Source organism: Miniopterus schreibersii (assembly GCF_964146895.1).
Source record: "Miniopterus schreibersii genome assembly, chromosome: X".
NCBI classification, from domain to species: domain Eukaryota; kingdom Metazoa; phylum Chordata; class Mammalia; order Chiroptera; family Miniopteridae; genus Miniopterus; species Miniopterus schreibersii.
The window spans coordinates 6,313,098-6,333,916 of NC_138104.1; the positions used below are offsets into that span (position 1 = coordinate 6,313,098).

A 20,819-nucleotide genomic window follows, 5' to 3' on the forward strand; every position below is an offset into this window, starting at 1 on the left:
CTATTGCCATTGCTCAGAGGACTGTGGTATGGCAGGGATAGGTTTGTGTGCTCATGTCCTTCAGATTGGGAATCAATGATCATAGATTTTTTTTTTTTAATCCTCACTCAAGGATATTTTTCCCATTGCTTTTTAGAGAAAGTAAAAGGGAGAGAGAGAGAAAGAGAGAGAAACATCAATGTGAGAGAGACACATTGATTGGTTGCCTCCTGCATGTGCCCCAGCTGGAACAGGGGATCGAGCCCCTAACTGAGGTACATGCCCTTGGTTGGAATCAAACCTGGGACCCTTCAGTTCATGGGATGACACTCTAACCACTAAAGCACACTGGCTAGGGTAATCATAGATTTTTAAAAGAAACTTTCTTAAATATAGAACTGCTCAAACTTACCATAAAATTTGGCAACCCTAAGCCTCAAATGGTTAAATTTTTTCAACAATGAAACTATAAGAAAGAGTCTTTGATACCCACAGATCTACTCTAATGTTAGGTATATGTTTTAACCTTGACCATTTTTTTTTTTTCTTTCACTTTGCTTCAAATTGGGTGTGGTCTTTGGTCTACTACATAGGCAAGGCTTTTATGTGTACCTGCGCTGCCAGGCATTCTCCTTGGTCATAGAGGTTTCAACCATTTTAAGATGCTACTCTATCGATATGCACTACTGAATGCAGACTGGTGTGCTGGCACCATGTGGAGACCCACCTTAGTGCTCTTTATATGATGATCTGTTCCAGAGAGCAGATCCTGCTGGGGACTTTCTGTGAGTGATCATCATATCATCATAAGCTTTGCAAAGCAGGCATTCTTATCATCCCCACTTTACAGATGAGGACACTGAGGCCCAGAGGAAGTGAAATGACTTACCTAAGGTTATAAAGCTGGTAAATAGTGAATCCTAAATTAAGACTATGATTAGTATTTCTGATTTTGTTTCTTAAAATAGATATATGGTTCATAGAGAAAGAGAACATAAGAAAAATCATACTTAGTTCCATTTTCCATGTTTCTGCATCTCAGAATACCTCAGAAAACTCTAAAGGACTATGGCAGTACAGCTTCCAACACAGCAGTATCAGGCCCTATGGACATAGTCCAATTCAACACATAATGTGTTCCCTCCTGGAGCCTAGGAGTCTATATGTTGTTTCCCTTTAACTTGGGCTCCATGTACTGGCAGCTTGCTAGGGCACAGTTTGCATTTTGTAGACTTTTATGTCCTATCAAGTAACAAAGATAGTAATGCTTTATACTTTACTCATTTTCTTTTTATCTGGAAATAAAAAAATATTGCTCATTTCAGGCATTCTCCCCCATTTTGATGAAACGCAGAAGTGACATGTTTATAAAAATGGAATTAAATTAGATAATTTATGATCAGAATATTATAGGTAGATCAGAAATGTACCCAAATCCTCAGTATTTATTGGAACAATTTTGAAAATGTTCAAGTGAAGTTTGCAGCAAACATCATGTACTATTTTGCAAATTATTGTAATTATTGTGAAATATAAAAATATATTATCTATTTTTATCTACAATATAATCCTCAGTCATTCTCTACTCCCTGAGTACATTTTTATGATAGATTTTTTTTGACATAATGAAGGTTTATACAGTATTGCAGATTTTTCCTGAGTTATAAGCAGCTGCATTCATTCATTTACCTCTTCATGCAATGAATAAAGGGCCAATTCTATGCCAGGCCCTGTAGTAGATACTGAAGTTGCCATGGTGAACAGGACAAGTTCTTGGTCCTCGGGAAGCTCACAACATATAAAAAAACCTCACCCATGGTAAGTGCTGTGAAGTTAAAGTGCAAGGCATGGTGGGGGAAGGCAATGGGTGTTACAAGAAAACAGCATGCCTGGGTCCTAAGGCAGGAAAGAAAGCATTTGTAACTTTGCTTAGAGGAATTGAGAGTTAGAACTTAAGACATTGAGAGAGGTATTGGCAGGAGATGAAATAAGTTACTTACTTTGGTCTTTATTCTAAGGTGAATAAGAAAACAGGGGAGTAGTGAAATCAGAATTGTATTTAAGAATTCACTCTGGCTGTGTGTGAAGAATGGATGAGAGGGAACAACAGTAGAAGCAGGGAATCTAGGAGGCTATTATAGTATTCCAGAAGAGAGATGGCAGTAGTTTAGACTAGGATACTGGCAGTGGAGATAGGAAGAAGTAGATTAATTTAAGAACTATTTAAGAAATAGAGGTAATGTGTATAGACTGATGGGATTGGCCATGGGAATGAGGAAGTGAGAAATCAAATTAGGTTTCTGGCTTGGGAAGCAGTATAGATGAGGCCATCATTCACAGGAATGGGAAATACTGAAAATAGAGCCCATTGTGTAGGGGGAAACATCAAGAGTTCCATTTGGATGTGTTGGGTTTGAGGGCCTGGGCCCACCATTTGGAGATTTAGGGAGTCAGGGAAAGACTACAGCGAACAGGTCAGGACTAAAAGCATGACATTAGTAGCATGAAGGTAGTAGTTATACACATGAAGGGGTAGGAGAAGACAGCCCACTATGATCACGTAGCACAGGAAGAGAAGAGGGTGAAGGACGGGACCTGGAGTTCTTGGGAAGGGCAAGATGACCTCATAAAGAAGCAGTCTGAGAGACTGAAGGCAGTTGGCTATTTGAGACTAAAGCTTAGGAGAAAATTCTGGGCTGGAGCTATAGCAGGTGGCATTTAGAGGGTGGTAGAAAGCATGGGAACAGAGGAGATAGCCTAGAAAATGTAGTTTTTATATCAATAGCATTCCTTCTGATAACAGGTATTGTTACCAACTGGGTTACTAGATGTAAAGATAGTCTAGTGATAATTTCCAAAGAAGAAGAAGGTGGGGTAAAGTGCAGGGGCAATATTTAGATCAGAAGATGTTAGTATATAAAGACTATAAAAGATTTGTTCAGGCTATACCTGTATTCTCTTCCTATGAACCCTACTAAGGAGGCAATGCCTCTTGCCCGTCCCTACTGTGAACATATTCCTAAGTAAGTCCCTGAATCAACAAATGTCACCCCTGCTCACACCAACCTTTTCTCATTGGAAAAAGTATGTACCCAGGCAAGTTTTTCTAGCATGATTTCAGCCTTGTGTTAGAAAGTCATGCTCCAAGGTGTTCAAAGTCACTCAGCCAAGAAGGGACTGTGTGGTCCCCAGGACTGAAGAGCAGGGGCAGGGGCCAAGAGCTGACCCCACCTCTCCTCACTCTCCTTTATTTTTCCTACAGTAATATTTTTCTGCCTGAGCATGTGGTGTTTGTCTTAAGCAATGCACTCTACCAGTAAAGACAAAAAGCTACTCTGGGTTTCTTACATGAAAATCCGTCAATTGGAGGTGACAAGAAATAGCCCCCTTGGCTTCAGTGGAAGATTGAGGGGCTGATGCTTCCCCTTAAGCTGTCCCAGCTCTATTTCCTCTCGCCTAAGGTGGATCCACCTAGATAGCTATTAAAGTGATAAACAACTGTTCTCATTTAAGGCCCTCCCTCCAGCTTCACTTGGCTGTGATTAATTAAAAAAAAAAAAAAAGTCTCTCTTCAATCTCCTGCAACCTTTCCAAAGCAAACTGTAAATACAGACCCAGATTGTTTTTCACCTAGTTAGCTTCCATGTCATCCATCAAAGACTATCACAGACTTCCAGGGAGTGTGCTGTCACCAAGATAATTTGTGGTGCAACAAGCTTGAAAACCAAGTTTATCTAGTTTATGAACACATAACAAAGGTTGGGAAAATTCCCTTCAAATGATTCTTCCTCCCCAAACCTTGCCTAAACTTTAGGTGCTAAATAACAACAATAATGTTAAGGGATTTTTATTATTCAAAAATAAATAACAAGATAATGACAAGTTCACTCTGGAAACAATGGAGACTGAGGGTAGATACAATAGATTTCTTTTAAATACAGTCATTTCTTGAGAAGGAATGGGCAGACTCAGAGCTGCTCTCTCTGCTCCCCTTCCCATCTACAGTGGTGGAGATAGGGACAAGGTTAAAATAAGATAACTGATTAGCAACAGCCTGACACTGTGTGTGTGTGTGTGTGTGTGTGTGTGTGAGAGAGAGAGAGAGAGAGAGAGAGAGAGAGAGAGAGAGAGAGAGAGAGAATGAGTATCAGTGGCTGGTGGGGGGGGCAGGGTTTTTTAGTTCTCAACTGCATTAGACTTCCTAGAGCCTATCCCCTTCCTTCATCAGTGGCCCAGGGACCCAGAATCAACCATATAACTAAATGTGAGCTGAGGCTCCTTGTTTCCCTTCTGGATCTTCACTGATAAATCAAATACATTATCCACTAAAAGACACTGCAGGCAAAAGAAAAACCCCTAAACTTGGCTAATAATCTGCTGTTTACTCAGAATTCAATCTGTGCACAATGGCCTTGTCTTTTCATAGGAATCTCTGGATGTCTGCATCAGTCGGGTTGTTGCTTCAGAATATAAACTCTTAGGGAACAGGGCCTCCTTGGGTTTCACCCGCCCCATAATTCACTTATTGCAGCCCTACATGCCTTGGGGTGTATAATAAATAGTTCTCCATGAGGCGAATCCTAGGGTTATAAATAGGCAGTTCAACAGGGGGGTGGTCTTAACTGCTTTGATGTATTATGAAGACTGCCAGCATCAGCTCAGCTGCAGCCTGCGAGGTTACAGTGTTCAGAGTTTGAGTAAGCCAAAAGATGTGAAGCCGGTCCCATGGCTCACTTGGCTTGGATCAGTCACATTGACAAACACCGAAGCACCTGATTGCAATTCAAATACTCCTCCCAAGTGAATGGATTGTTGCCCGCAGGGTTTGGAGGAACTGTGGGTATTTGCCGCTCTAAGTAAGATTCTCTCAGATCCACTCGTGGACCTCAGGCAGAGGCTGGCTATAAATGGAGCTTGACTCGAAGCTTCCCGATTAGAACAGAAGGTGACTTGGGCATAGATATAATAGAGTCCTTGTCTTTTAACGGCAAGCTGTTTCCCATTTTCGAGGGTTACCAAGTTGTTGCTCATGGTGTAGTATCCTTTTTGGGCCCACTGTAGAACTGTAATGAAGAAGGGAAAAATTTGTGGTGAGATGAAGCATAGCATGGTTCACATTCTAACAAAATATAGTTTAATGTTGACAATAGCTTTATATATGAATGGAAGTTTGGGGCATCAGGGACTTTTAAAGATCCTCCCAGCCTTTATAGTCAAACAAAGCTCGATTACAATTCAAGCTTTATTCAAGCTCAGGTAAGAAAATCTCTGAGTTTCAGTTTCTCATTTGCAACACTGCACTAATATTACAGTGCATTTTAGAGACTTGTGAGAATTAAAGCAACAGAGCACAGTGAGTTTCCGTCTCCCTTTAGAGTTCTTAAAGCTAATTTGTCCTTTAACTTAAGAAAGTGTGAATGATTTCAAAATTCCACATCATAAATTATGCATGCCAAAATATTCAAGCAAAATCCTTGCTAATATTAGCATTGACTTCTTCCTTTCCTTAAATTTTACAAAGCCAAAGAGTTGCTGGTCCACCTAGCTCAGCCTTAGCATGGAGAAAAGGAAAGACCCCATTTCTTCCTACCTGATCAAGCTGTTGCAAACCCAACCTGCCTCCCACAGCAAGGACTAAAATTAGGCAAGGAAGTATGAAAATAAACCTGTCATTTCACTATGTGTTTTGATCTCCCATTGTAGTGGGCGCCACCAACTTGAAAGTACCTGTATTCTTGTGGCTAAACCGGAGTACCCACCAACAATGTGCCATTTTCTCGGCTGAGATGTTGAGTGGGTTCAAAGTAGTGTGAGCACCCGATTTCAAATCTCAGCTCCCACAGAGAGCTAGATTGCTGGGGTGGGGGTTGGGGAGAAGTGAAAGTATTGATGCATTTGCTTCCTTGAGTTTTAAAAAAAAAAAAATCCTATTTGGTGGACTTAGGCCTATCAAGGCATAATATCCAACCTGTTAGGACTCATCCTTTAGTAATAGGAAAGGCACTCAAAATATCTGACATTTTTTTGGCCCTCCAGGCCACTCCAGAATTGATACTTTATTATGATGTTTTCGCTTTTGGACCATTTGAGAAAACAAGTGCAGGTTCCCTATCTTTTAGTCCATTAAGCTTATTTTTGTAAGTCCTTACCTAACTTTCAGCCTTGCTATGGGATGCAGGTCAAGTTTGTAGCAGCATGACCAGGTAAGAACGAGAGGTTTGGGACTGGGGTAGGGTGAGGAATGTTACTATTTTCCCACCTCATCCCCTGCAAACCTACTGTGATGCAGACCGTAAAATATACTGGGGCCAATATAAAAAATGGGCCTTTTGGAAGAACCTGAACATCATGAAATATACCCAAGGGCAAAGATTTATATGCAGGTGACCAATGGGAAGCTATTTTTGAGGAGGTGTCTCTGTTGCTGTTATCCAATCTGGATGAGAAGGTGTCATGTGGATGGCCACCCTGGACATGCCAATATAGTTGCGATATTCTCCTATAAGTGTATTTTCTGAGAAAGGGGTACTTGGCAGAATTATTAAATATTGTGGGAATACTGGTATTAATGAAGGACTTTGTGTCACTCTCGTGACATCTAAATTAAAGTGAAGAAAGCTAAGTAATGTCACTTTACATTTGTATAGCACTTGACAGTATAACTTTCTTCCCCATGAGCTGATTTGATACTCAGAGTCACTCTGTGACGTAAGGCAGGAAATTGCTGCATAGGTAAAGAGACTTGCCCGAGGTCACCCAGCAAGTTCTTGAGCCTCAGTGCTTAAAACTTATCCAGTTCTCTCACTCCCATACCATGATCCATGATAACCATGTATACCCTCTAAGAAACCCAAACTCCACCTCAGAGATGAGGCTGTCTCTCCTCTCCCCCCCCACTCCCTCACCTCTCTGTTTAGAACTCCATTCCAGAGCACTGTGCTGAATTTTTCAAAGACTGCTCTGATGCTCTCAGATTGCATTTATGTAAATGGGGGTTTTATGCTAGCACGTGTGTTTCCATCCATTTATCAGATGTGACACATTCTCCAGCACCAGCTATCAGGAGGTACAGATTTGGGAAAGAAAAAAAAAAGATCTAAAGACTAGAACAATGGCACAACGTATATGGAAACAAATCATTCAGAGTTTAAAAGATTACAGCATGCCGTCTGTTGTCACTTCATTGGAAAAATCTAACATCCTGGCACCTACTGATCTTTGCAGAATTATTTTACCTTTAATTTCCTTGAGTTTGGCCCCAGTGAGGCTAGGGTAATCATACAGGGATTGACAGATGGCAGGAAATACTCATCCCCAGGCCCATTTACACACAGTGAAGAAGGGTTAGGATGAGGGATATTCTCAGTCAGGTGGTCACTACCTGACATCTCTTCTATGTTGTCAGAATAACGGTCTCTCCACCCAGTAGTTCATCATTTAGAATCAGCTATTGAGCAAGAATGTGATGAGAACAATGGAATTGCTTCCCACCTCCTTTTGTCTCTCCAAGTCCCATCTTTACATTTGAGCTCACTTTGAAGACAAAGGAGAGCATGTGAGAGGTGTATGGGTAGGTTTATAAATTAGGCCCCAGAGGAAGAGAGGAAACTAATCATTCTGCTGCATTGCATAAATATCCCAGCCTTCCCCCTTGGGTAGCTGATGCTCAGATGCTTTTGGACTTACCAGATGCTGTTTTACCACTGGCCTCACTTATGACATGTGCTGCAATTTGAGGATCCTGATCACCTGAAATGAAACCAAAAGCAAACTATCAGGCCAAAGCAATACAAAACTGCCCATGGAACTATTTAGTCCAGTTCTACATCTGTGTAATAGAGACTGTGCTTAAATAGGTTGTGTAAAAGTAAGGGTAGAATGGTCTGAAATCCTTTTCACAGTGGGAAAAGTTGGTTTCCAAAATAGGAACAATTGAATGGGCTAATTCCACTGATCTGATTTTTCTTATAGTTGTTCAGTATTCAACTCCACTTTACATAGATAGACACAGGCTACAAGTACTGGCCTCCATTAAACATACTTCGAATCTTGCTTTTAGGAACAACTTCCATCCATTGGGAATCTTAGTGGGCCCCAAGGTCATGTCTGCACAATTAGCTAGTAAGATGCTTATGGTATCTAATTTGGTCAAATAATTGGCCAAAATATTGTATCTATCTCTAGATTGTTTCTCATGTAAAAGTCTTGCTTCTTCATTAGATATACTGATCTAAGTGCAAAGACTGTGTGGAAGTTTCTTTTTTTTCCCATGAGCCTGGTGTTGGACACTTTGTAGATGCCTTACAAATATTGAGTCAAAGTGCATGACCTAAATTACAAGTTTTGTTAAGTTTATCATTTTGCTGAGGACTACTAGGTGGTCTGTATTATTAACTTCAGCTGCCACATGAACTGTTTCCTCAAATTTCACTCTAATTAACAGACAACATGGTTCCACTCAACATATCTTACAGTCATCCTGAAGACAAAACCTTCATGGAAATTGGATCACCCTTTGCATCTAGACCAATAGTTAAAGCAAGCTCTGAGTATGCTCTTTGCCTCAGAAAACAGTATCTGTGTTTCTATATGAACAGGGTGGGGCAAAAGTACGTTTACATTTGTACATATGGAAAATAATACAAGAATAAATAAATAATAATACAAGAATAAACTCTGTGTTTCATGCACTTTCCACTGTAAGCCTACTTTTGCCCCACCCTGTATGTGTATATGTATTTGTGCGTATTAAATTTACAAAACCCATAGCATCATTTTCATCAACTTTGTGATATAATAGTCTCTCTAAAACCACCCATCTACCAACACTTCATCTTTCCCATACTCAGCTACTCAGGTCACTCCAGGCATTATTGTGTTTGGTTTGAGGTGCCACATTCTAAAAGGAACAGGAAAGTTAGGGTGTCATCCAGAAAAGGAGATAACTAAGAAAGGAAAGGGTCTGGAAAGGGTCGTGGGAGGAAGAGTGGGAGGGACCAGGGAGGTTTAGCCTAGAGAAGAAAAGGCTCCGATAATTGCTATTTTCAACATCTGGACAGCTGCTATGTAGAAGAGGAATTATACTTTGTTTCATATGACCCCATAGAGAAGAACTGGGTCCAGTGAGTGGAGATTACAGGAACAAATTTCAACTCCAGAGGAGAAAAGACTTCTCTCATGTAGTATAGTAAACTTATTATAATTATTAGAGCCATTCAAAGATGGACCAGTCTCCTTTATGAGATAGAAGGTACCTAGACATGTTCGACCAGAGGACAGATGGTCTTTGCTGTTGTGAAGGAGACTCGTGCCCTGGGCATGGTGTTGGACTTGAGAACCATCAAGACCCCTTCCAACCATGGTATGTTCCAGATGCTCTTACATCAAGAACAGGGTAAAGAATAGAATATTGTTACATTGACTCATTCCTTGATTCCAGAGGCTCCACTGGCCATAGTTCCCCAAGAAAAACTGTTATTGAGCTGTGAATGCCACTGCTACCAAATGATAATTTTCTTATCATCTTATCCTGTGTAGGTGGTACTAGGTGGTATGGATACTTTGATTAAGGTATTGAAAATAATGGAATATCTTCACACTTGATATTGTTAGCCAATTGTGTTCCAGTTTTACTTCCAGGGCTAAAAGTTCCTTGATACAACACTGGGTTGTTTAATACAATCGGCCTTATAAAACTTCCTTTTAGTTTTTAAGTATGCATAGAAATTGATAAATAGCAACCTACCTTTTTGCTGTTGAAAGTTTTTTTCTTTCTCCTTCACTTCATTTCCCATTATGTCCTGAAATAAGAATCATTGCAAAAGATCATTTTGACAGGAACTCTTCTGTGGGGTTTCAGAGGTATCATTCATTTGGCATCAATCATTACTCTGTTGCCTGCTTCTGGTGAGGATTATCATGTAGACTCAGATCCTGTCATTAATTCCATTTTACTGATTGGGAACCCATGGCTCTGACAGATGAGCTGACAGCCCCGAAAGCTCAGATGTAGACCTGGAAGCAGAGTCTGGGCTTCATTACCTCCATTCTAGCACTCTCTCTAGACCAGAGGCTACGATACTGACTCTTCCTATTACCCCAACCTCCCTGGTTTTGATAGGTATTGACAAATAATGCTGAATGGGGAGATGATTCTACTCTGGGAATTGGTGTATAGAATATTATTAAACATAAAGCATGATGTGTATCTATTAGAAAAAAATTTTTCTGAAATCTCTCTGAAAATGGTAACAGTAAGTTTGATTGCAGAAAAGTCCCTCAGACATTTTTTATTTTGTTGTCTCTTTCAATGGGCTGAGGAGATTCTCTTATTGCTGATTGTGTGCCCTTGTGTGGATTGCATTTATGTATTTAGAATAATTGGCGTGTATATAGGAAACACAGGCCATCTCCTGATGCTTGTGATGTTCAAAGGCAAATTCAACTATTCTTCAGGAGTTTCTTCTCACTTAGCAACTGAAGGAAAATTAGAATTACTTCAAAAATTAACAGGGACAGCAATCAACACAGGTCAGAAGACAATAAAGGCTACTGCTGCCATTTAAAAGATACTGAATAAAAGGCCTGGAGGGCATAACTGGCTGTCATGAAGTCACCGAAGGAGTCTCAGGCTGAAGGGAAGAGTCAAAACTGTGAGATCACATTCATTGGCCAGGTTTAACTCCCACCATCACCCTGTGTTCTGAACACAAGAGAGGAAGATAGTGGTATTTTCACATCTTGTGATAATCAAAGTCTTGTGCTCCTTCCCATTACTGGATTCAGTTTTCTACAGTACCATTCCTTTTCATTCCTCCCTTAGAAGGAATTAGTGTTGTGACTGTTGAGTGTCTTCTGATAGACTCAATTCAGTTGCCAGATGTGAGGATGTAAGTCATGGAGCCTAAAAAAGAACCTGCACCTCACCCTGACCAATGTGGCTCAGTTGGTTGGAGCATTGTCCCGTGCACTGGAAGGTCCATGGGTTGGATTCCCGACCAGGGCACATACCTAAGTTGGGGGTTTGATCCCCGGACAAGGCGCATACGGGAAGGCAACCGATTGATGTGTCTCTCGAATCAATGTTCCATTCTCTCTTTCTCTCTCTCTTCTTCTCTCTCTAAAATCAATTTTAAAAAAATTTTAAAAAGAAGAACCTGCATCTTGAAACGCTCACATGGGCCGCAGAGCCTCAACTTTCCACTTGAGCTGAAGTGTGGCACTGTGAAAGTGCAGCAACAGGAAAATGTTTGTGAGATAACAAGTAAACAAATGAGTATTTAGTGTCTTTTCAAAAACTGGAGTGTGATGATCGAGGTTGAGATACTTGAAGCTAGGTGGTTGCATTGGCGTCAGGGCCTAGCCAAGATGAAAATGTGAAGTCAGCAAAGTTTGTCTTTTATGCACCCAATCTTACTTTTCCGTGAACTTTCCCCCAGCCACACTCCCCAGAGCCTTTTTTTTTCTTGCTTTACTCCTCATCTCAACTGAAAGATTTTTTAAAGTTGACTTTCAGAAAATCTGAGGTTAGTTATTTCTCTCTCAGTAGGAACTCTTGTGGCAGGTATGGACAGATTGACCTTTAACTTAAAGAGGAAATGTTTTGACCCTATCAAAGACATCTCAGGAATTGGTGGGCAGACAATCATGGAACTGATCATTCTAGCACAGTGTAGGGTGGGTAGTTTGTTTTCATGTGAAATTACACTATTCACAATGCTGCCTCCACTTACCCTACCATAATCTCTGAATCTCATCTTCTCCCCAAAGTGACAGCTTGGTACTACCTGCCTCAGGAGATAATGAGTTCCTTGTTATTAGAAGTGTTCAAACAGAGATTAGGGGACAACTTGGTATGGTCTGTGAGGAGAAAACTAAAGTTCTGTGTTGATAATTGGATCTGATGATTTCTAGGACCTCTTCAAGTTCTATGATTCAGAGCCCAAAAATTCAAACCCTACATTGCTCTGGACCGGTCAGACTGTGACCCAGAAAGAAACACTGCTAATGTTAGCTAAGAATATAAAAGTTTAATTTGGGGTTATTCTGTAGCTGATCTGTTAGGTCTTGATTTACCCTAAAGTGAACGGGCTTTATGAGCAAGTGGTATTATACAGTCAGTGTCTGGTTTGAGAGGTACTGAGAAGGTTCATCATCTATTCTCCACACCTTTCCTCACAATAAAAGGAAAAGATCTCACTTTCATGGCACCTGAAATTCCATCATAAGAGAAGCATTCCTTTGTATGTTAGAATGTCTTGGTCTGTAGAAGTCCCTACGACCCCCAGCAAACTCAATACCTTAACCTGTGGCCTGCCAACACTGCAGCGGCAAATGGTGATCACTTCCCTGGGAAATGAGTGCACAGTGAGAAGGCATCAAGATTTGGATGGGAAGATAAGAAAATGCAAAAAAACAAACTTGGTATACTTCAAATTTTTCCCAGAGGCAGCTACATGTATGAGCTTTTGTGTGAATGTGCCCACAAGAGTATGTTTTTCCCTAAGAGAGTCATTTTTGTTCTTCTCAAGAATATGCCTATGAATGCACACTTCCAACTTTCCATACCCTTTTAACATAGGATTTTGGCTTCATTTTTGTAATATTTGTATAAATAACAAATAGTATTTGTATAAATAACAAATGTTTAAAATTTTACATTGTCAGGTTTCAGGTTCCCAGCAGAAGTACTAAAACTTTTCAATGACACTTTTACCAACAACTGATCTTACCTTGACGAAGGCTTCAAACTGGCTTCTAATTTCCTCACAGTTCAGTAAGGATAAGGACCTCTCTCCTTTGTTGCACCTCTGTATCATTTTCATGAACACAAAATCTTCATGAAGATTCCTTTCATCTTCTATCTATTTGTGAAATAACAGGGACATGAGAAATGTAATTCTGAAGGAGAATGGTTCTGATAATGCTTGCCTCCACATTCATTTCCACGGTATCAACAATAGAAGGAGGGCTTTGCAGATATAAATGGGGAATAAGAAGTTATACCGGATTATTGATATTTGGTATTATCAGTTAAAAAATCTACAAAAGCCAGCAACTAAAACATCATATTATCTGAAACTTTAGGTGGAAATCACAGCTATTCTAATACAATTTCATCACAAAGTGTACATTTTAAAATGTATTATAGCAGCAACATTCTATAATTGTCATATTTCCCATTGCTCCAGTAATGATTGCTCATTATAAACAGTCTACAAAATGGCTTTCTGCTGAGCAAATTTGCCCACTTCATTTTAGTGTTTGTGATGAAGATGGTAATTTCCAATATGTGTCAATTAACTTGAGTTCTAATTACATCTTTCTCTTTTTAACTTTAGTATTTGCAGAAAACACTTGAATTTTTAAAGAAATCATCTTTCATTTCCAAAATTAACAAGATATTTTATTTTCCAATGTCTTAGAATAATTAAATGTACGGCACTCACTTGTATAATCACCTAATTCTCTGCTGTTTTCTTGTTTTAAGATGAAATATTTTATTTCAAAACAAGATGCAGTTAGCCGACGGCTTTCACTGATGTTAAGAGCACACCTAAATATTATGTTAAATATGAGTCCACCCAGGTCAATATTTCACCTGTAGAGGCTAAGCTTATGTCCAAGCTTTGATTGGCAGAGCCCATCAGGCCAAACACAAACAACTGGACCCAAAACCAGTCCCTCTCTTCTCAGCAGTGAAAACTAAAATTTGAGTAATCTATTGAATTGCCTCAACCATCACTGCCCCACTTTATTCTGATAGCACACTGTATGGCCTTTATTCTAGGTTGTCATCCCAATAAAGGACACTTAAACAGCCCTGAGAAAATGCAGTCTCCAGATACTGTATATCCACAATTCCCACATCCAAACTTTTAGGAATGGCCAGATAATTGATCACATTTCTCTTTTTCATCTATGATTAATATTTTGTCAGCATAGCCAATGATGCCCTTCAGTGGAAGTGGGTAAGCACAACGAAACAGGATAAATCCTAATGGTTATCTTTTTCTGAGAATGCAAAACAACCTGCTAAGTTACTCTACTCTTTTGTTCCTATAAGTCTAACCAAAAAATGTAAAACATCTTAGAGGGAAACTGGGCAGCTTGCAACTACACTCAGCATTTGACCAATTATACAGAAAATGCCACTTTTACTAAAAGACAAATTCTGGGATTTATCCATGTCTATGCTAATATAAAGCACTATGAAATTTCAGATCAAATTGATGTTCCCCTCCCTAGTTGGAAATTTAAAAGAAAAAAAATGTCTCCACAGTAAAAAAATAGTTCACTTTTTAAACAAAACTAGCAAATAATTACAGCCAATGCCTACATAGTGTTTACTTTGTGTCAGGCTTTGTTCTAAGCTCGTTATAAGGGTAAATTCATTTAATCAATGAAGTGGATACCATTATAATTTCCATTTCTCAGATGTGGAAACTGAGGGATAGAAATGTAAAATAACTTGCCTAGGATCACAGAGCTAGTAGAGGGTAGAGTCAAGATTTGAACACAGGCAGTCTGACTCCAGAGCCCAAGCTCTTAACCAGAGACAAGAATAGGAGGCTTCACTCACTAGACACCAAACATTATACCACAAGACCACTTATCTGTTTTGGTTCTTACCACTGTCCATCATTTGGATAGAGCTAAACCAACCAACCCAGAAACAAATAAGGACCCCAAATCTAGTTAATAAAGGCTTCATCTTACCTTGTCCAATCTTCTGTGAAGATACACAGCAAAAAGTGCGGACCCAATCATCTGGGTGATAAGAAAAACAGTAAGTAAATACATAAAAATTTTCATACTGATGGGTGGTCCACTGGTCACAGATCGGGGAGAAGGTTGGCTGTATGTTTCGATCATGCTGCGTTAGAGTTGAAATATCTTCTGCCCGAGAAGGTAGCAGAGGCAGCATGAGAAGACTGTCAAAGTGGCCACCTTACTCAGGATTAGTTAAGAGCGTACAATCGTTGCAGCCCACACTTCCTGGAAAATGTGCTTCGTAGTCTTCTCTCCCAGCAAAAAAGTTACGTAAAGGTTTTTTTTCTTAAATTATACCCATATCATTCACTTCCAGGCTTTCCCTTTTGTTAGTAAAGAAGAAACAAGTTTCTTCTTCCATACATTCATTCTTGCCTTGAAATGTCATACACTTCTCAACAGACAATGGCAGTATTTTCCTATTGCTGTCTAACTTTTTTGGTTCACCAGTTTCAAGGAAAGTGATAAATTAATCCACCAGCAACAGACATATTTCATTTTCGTTCTTACTAATGTAAAGCGGGAACCTGTTATATAGGGAAAGAAACAAATGTCAACAAAAGTTTGGATTGATTTTATGACTGGTATGTCACTAGCTAATTGCTTCTCTAAACTTCTTTAACCTTTAAACTCAACAAAATCCAGGCAGCTATTCAAGTCAAGACTACATGGCATAAAGCAAAAAAGAGTGATGACAGTTATTAATTAAAATTTAGCTGGAGAGATAATTCAAGAAAAATTCTTTTCTTAAAGGTCAAGAGAAGTAGTCTTGAGGGAAATCAGGCCAAAACTCTGTGACTGAGGTTAAAGCTTGACTTAGACAAATTGCCTGTCTACACGATTCCAATCCATCAGATCATTGCTGATGCCAATGTAACTGTTCAGAAAGGGAAAAATAAGCTGCAGTTAAGAGAACTGAATTCTAGTCCTTGCTCTACCAATAAATTGCTACAGACCTCAGGCAAATAACTTTGTCTCTCTAGACTCCAGTTTCCTCATATCCAAAGGGGGGCAGTTGCACCTGCCTTGCCTATCCTATAGGTTGTTGTGAAGTTCAAAAAAGATGTGCATGAAAGATTTTTGAAATGTGTTAGGCAATAGACAATCAACTTTCATCCTGAATTTTTTTGGGAATTTTTTTAGCCTAAGATTCGAGTTTTCCAAATAACTGTCAACTCCTTGCGTACGAGTTAAAAAAAAAAAAGAAGAAGAAGAAAAGAACAATAACAACATCAAAAACCCCAAAGTCTTGTTAACAAATTGAATCTTTGAGGTGTGTAGGATTACGTATTTCTGAATGGCTTTTGCATAGTCTTATCAGATTGCCTTTAAAATAAAGCAGCTGTGGAAATCCCTACCCACATCCCAACCTGGTCTAGAAACCATGACAAGATTGCTTTGGTGATTCCTATAAAATTGTTCTCAGAGACAAATAGGAAATGTAACAAAATGCTCCGATAGTCATGCTATCTGTAGCGTTAGCACCTGCTCTCTTCCCCTCCCACGCCCCAGCATCCTGTCCTGGGCCCAGATCTGTGTAGCTTTTCACTACATCTGCCAAGTAGGTGGCTTCAATGCACGTGATAAACTTTGATCAGTCAAGTAAGAAGCTTCGGTTCTTAGACAAGCAACCTTTGTTCCACTAAAGGAAAATTATTATGAGAGCCAAAATGGGCTCGAGGACTTCTCCATGGCCGGTTTCATACAATTACAGAATGCCAGAGCTGCAAGGACCTGCAAAGATCAGCTGAAGGGACCACAGAGATGCAGGCAATGTCAGGATTTGTTAATGTGATCAACTTAAAAAAGGGTTATCCAATCTCTCTGCCTCCACTTCCTGATCACCAGCCTCTTGCAGTCTGACTTCTGCCCACAATATTCCCCTGGAACCGCTCCCATTATTAGCTCAATAATTTTGGCCAAATTCTTTCTAGAGTTTATTTTAGTGACTCTTCTACTAGTCTGTTGACCTGTTATTCTGTTGCCATCCTTCTGAAAACTCTTCCCTCTTGCCTCTCAGTAAACTTCTTCATGAATTCCTTTTTTTCTTTGTATCCTTTAAAACTTTGGTATTCCCTATCCTCATTCATCTCTCCTTACCTCTCCTCCCTTCTCTTCTCATTCTACATATTTTCCTCTGGTGAGTCCCATCCATGTTCATAGTTCTTAGTATCACCTTCCTGTGACAAATCCCAAATCTATAACTATAGCCCTGAACTTCAGATTTTTAAGTATGGCTACCTCTGAATATTTTTACTTGGATATCTGAAAGCTACCTCACATTTATCGTGCTTAAAACTTAACTCAGCTCCCCACTCCACTTCCAATCCAGACCATGTTCTCCGGGGTCTCGGTATTTTGGTGAATGGTCCTACTACACCCACCTAATTGTTCAAGTCGGAGACCTGGGAGTCATCTATAATTCCTCCCTCTCTCTTGCTCAGATTACTCCCCAGTGGCTTCTTCCTCCCCAAAGCTTCTTGACTGCCACCACTTCTTTCCATCTCCCCTGCAAACATACTAGTCCAGGTCCTCATCCCCTCTCTGCTAGATTACTGGACTGTACTCTCCTTGCTTCCTTTCTACCCCACTCCATTCATCCTCCACCAGCAGAATGTTAATTCTAATTTTTATAACTGACCATAAAATCTAGTCTAATTCTTATAACTGAGCATAACCCTCAGACTCTGCACCAGACCCAGGAAAGCTGATTGACAGAGCGCTCTGACATGTTTAATGTAAATGGGATTAGTTCTAGAATCACCTCCTTGTGCTTAAATTATTTTTTTAAAGTTTCTTTATCTTTAATGTTGAAACTATTACAGATGTCCTCTTTTTACCCTCATTGATCCCCTCCAACCCATCCCCAGGCCTTCCCCAGACCAGTGTCTGTGTCCATGGGTTATGGTTATAAACATATAAATTCTTTGATTAATCTTTCCCCACCCACTCCCCCCTCACCACCTTCCCTCTGAGATCCCTCAGTTTGTTCCATGCTTCTATGTCTCTGGATCTGTTTTGTTCATCAGTTTGTTTTGTTTATTATATTCCGCATATAAGTGAGATCATGTGGTACTTGTCTTTCTCTGACTGGCTTATTTCACTTAGCATAATACTTTCTAGTTCTCTCCATGCTTTCCCAAAGGATAAAAGATCCTTCTTTCCTATAGCTGCATAGTATTCCATGGTGTAAATGTGCCACAGCTTTTTTATCCACTCATCTACTGATGGGCACTTGGGCCGTTTCCAGATCTTAGCTATTGTAAATTGTGCTTCTATGAACATAGGGGTGCATAAGTTCCTTGTGACTGGTGTTTCTGGTTTCTTAAGATATATTCCTAGAAGTGGGATCACTAGGTCAAATAGCAGGTCAGTTTTTAATCTTTTGAGGATACTCCATACTGATTTCCATAGTGGCTGCACCAGTCTGCATTCCCACCAGCAGTGTACAAGGGTTGCCTTTTCTCCACACCCTCGCCAGCACTTATGGTTCCTTGATTTGTTGATGGTAGCCATTCTGACAGGTGTGAAGTGATACCTCATTGTGATTTTAATTTGCATCTCTCTGATGATTAGGACATTGAGCATTTTTTCATATGTCTCTTGGCCATCTGCATGTCTTCTTTGGAGCAGTGTCTATTTAGGACCTTTGCCCATTTTTTAATCGGATTGTTTGTCTTCCTTTTGTTAAGTTGTATGAGTTCCTTATATATTTTGGATATTAACCCTTTATCTGATGTGTCATTGGCAAATATGTTCTCCCATACAGTGGGCTCCCTTTTCATTTCATTGATGGTTTCTTTTGCTGTGCAGAAGCTTTTTATTTTGATGCAGCCCCATTTGTTTATTTTCTCCTTAGTTTCTCTTGCCCTAGGAGATGTATCAGCAAACATATTGCTACAAGAGATGTCTGAGACTTTGCTGCTTATGTTCTCCTCTAGGATTTTTATGGTTTCATACCTTACATTTAAGTCTTTTATCAATTTTGAGTTTACTTTTGTATATGGTGTAAGTTGGTGGTCTAGTTTCATTTTTTTGCATGTACCTGTCCAATTTCCCAACACCATTTACTGAAGAGACTGTCTTTATTCCATTGTATGTTCTTGCCTCCTTTGTCAAATATTAATTGACCATAATGGCATGGGTCAATTTCTAGGTTCTCTGTTCTGTTCCACTGATCTGTATGTCTGTTCTTGTGCCAGTACCAGGCTGTTTTGATTACAGTGGCTTTGTAGCATAACTTGATATCTGGTATTGTGATTCCTCCAACTTTGTTCTTCTTTCTCAAGATTGCCATGGCTATTAGGGGTCTTTTTGATTCCATATAAATTTTTGAAGTATTTGTTCTAGATCTGTGAAATATGCTGTTGGTATTTTAATAGGGATTACATTGAATTTATAGGTTGCTTTGGGTAGTATGGACATTTTAATGATGTTAATTCTTCCAATCCATGAACATGGTATATTTTTCCTTTTGTGTATATCTTCCTCTATTTCTTTTCCAGTGTCCTGTAGTTTTCTGAGTACAGGTCTTTTACATCCTTGGTTAAGTTTATTCCTAGATATCTTATTTTTTTAGTTGCAGTGGTAAATGGAATTGGTTTTTTTTAGTTCCTGTTTCTGAGAGTTCATTATTGGTGTATAAAAATGCCATCAATTTCTAGATGTTAATTTTGTATCCTGCTACCTTGCTGAATTCATTTATTAAATCTAGTAGTTTTTTGGTGAAGTCTTTAGGATTTTCTATGTACAATATCATGTCATCTGCAAATAATGATAGTTTTGTTTCCTCCTTTCCAATTTGGATGCCTTTCATGTTTTCTTCTTGACTGATCGCTGTGTCTAGGACTTCCAGCACTATGTTGAATAAGAGCGGTGAAAGTGGACACCCCTGTTTTGTTCCTGTTCTTAGGGAAAATGGTTTTAGTTTTTGCTCATTGAGTATGATGTTGGCTGTAGGTTTGTTGTATACGGCCTTTATTATGTTGAGGTATGATCCTTCTATTTCCACTTTGCTGAGAGTTTTTATCAAAAATGGGTGCTGGGCCCAGCTGGGCATGGCGCAGTGGTTAAGCACCAACCCAGGATCCAGGTGATTGGGGTTTGATTCCCGGTCAGGGCACATGCCCAGGTTGCGGGCTGGGATCCCCAGTCGGAGGTGTGCAAGAGGCAGCCGATCAATGACTCTCTCATAATTGATGTTTCTATCTCTCTATCCCTCTCCTTTCCTCTCTCTGAAATCAATAAAGATATATTTTTTAAAAAAATGGGTGCTGGATTTTATCAAATGCTTTTTCTGCATGTATTGATATGATCATGTGACTTTTGTCTTTCAATTTGTTTGTGATGTATCACGTTTATTGACTTGCAAATATTGTACCAGCCTTGCATCCCTGGAATAAATTCCACTTGGTCATGGTGTATGATCTTTTTAATATATTGCTGGATATGATTTGCTAATATTTTGTTGAGGATTTTAGCATCTATGTTCATCAGGGATATTGGCCTGTAATTCTCTTTCTTTGTAGTGTCTTTATCTGGTTTTGGAATTAGGCTAATGCTGGCCTCATAAAGAGTTTGGAAGTGTTCCTTCCTCTGGGATTTTTAGAAATAGTTTGAGAAGAGTAAATGTTAATTCTTCTTTGAATCTTTGGAAAAACTCCCCTGTGTAGCCATCCAGGCCAGGGCTTTTGTGTTCTGGGAGCCCTTTGATTACTGCTTCAACTTCATCAGCAGTTATCAGCCTATTTATGCTTTCTGACTCTTCCTGATTGAGTTTTGGAACGTTGTATTTTTCTAGGAATTTGTCTGTCTCATCCAGGTTGTCCAGCTTGGTGGCATATAGTTGTTCATAGTATTTTCTTACAATCCTTTATATTTCTGTTGAGTCAGCTGTTATTTCACCTCTTTCATTTCTGATTTTATTTACTTGGGTCCTTTCTGTTTCTTGATGAGTCTGGATAAAGGTTCATCAATCTTGTTTATCTTTTCAAAGAACCAGCTCTTGGTTTCATTGATCTTTTGTATTGTGTGTTTTTTTTTTTTTAGACTCTATGTCATTTATTTCT

The 20,819-nt window shown here is 39.4% G+C and overlaps 1 protein-coding gene across 1 annotated transcript; it reads right to left on the reverse strand.

The window, feature by feature from the left end:
• Positions 1–3,811: 3,811 nt before the first annotated feature.
• On the reverse strand, positions 3,812–14,853 carry CD40LG (CD40 ligand; the record flags this gene model as incomplete). The annotated part of the gene is made up of 5 exons (XM_081125783.1): positions 3,812–5,042; positions 7,666–7,728; positions 9,725–9,779; positions 12,711–12,842; positions 14,698–14,853. 5 exons carry the CDS (start codon positions 14,851–14,853, stop codon positions 4,666–4,668), a joined length of 783 nt encoding a protein of 260 aa, XP_080981909.1. The 3' UTR covers positions 3,812–4,665.
• Between the last annotated feature and the right edge of the window lie 5,966 nt (positions 14,854–20,819).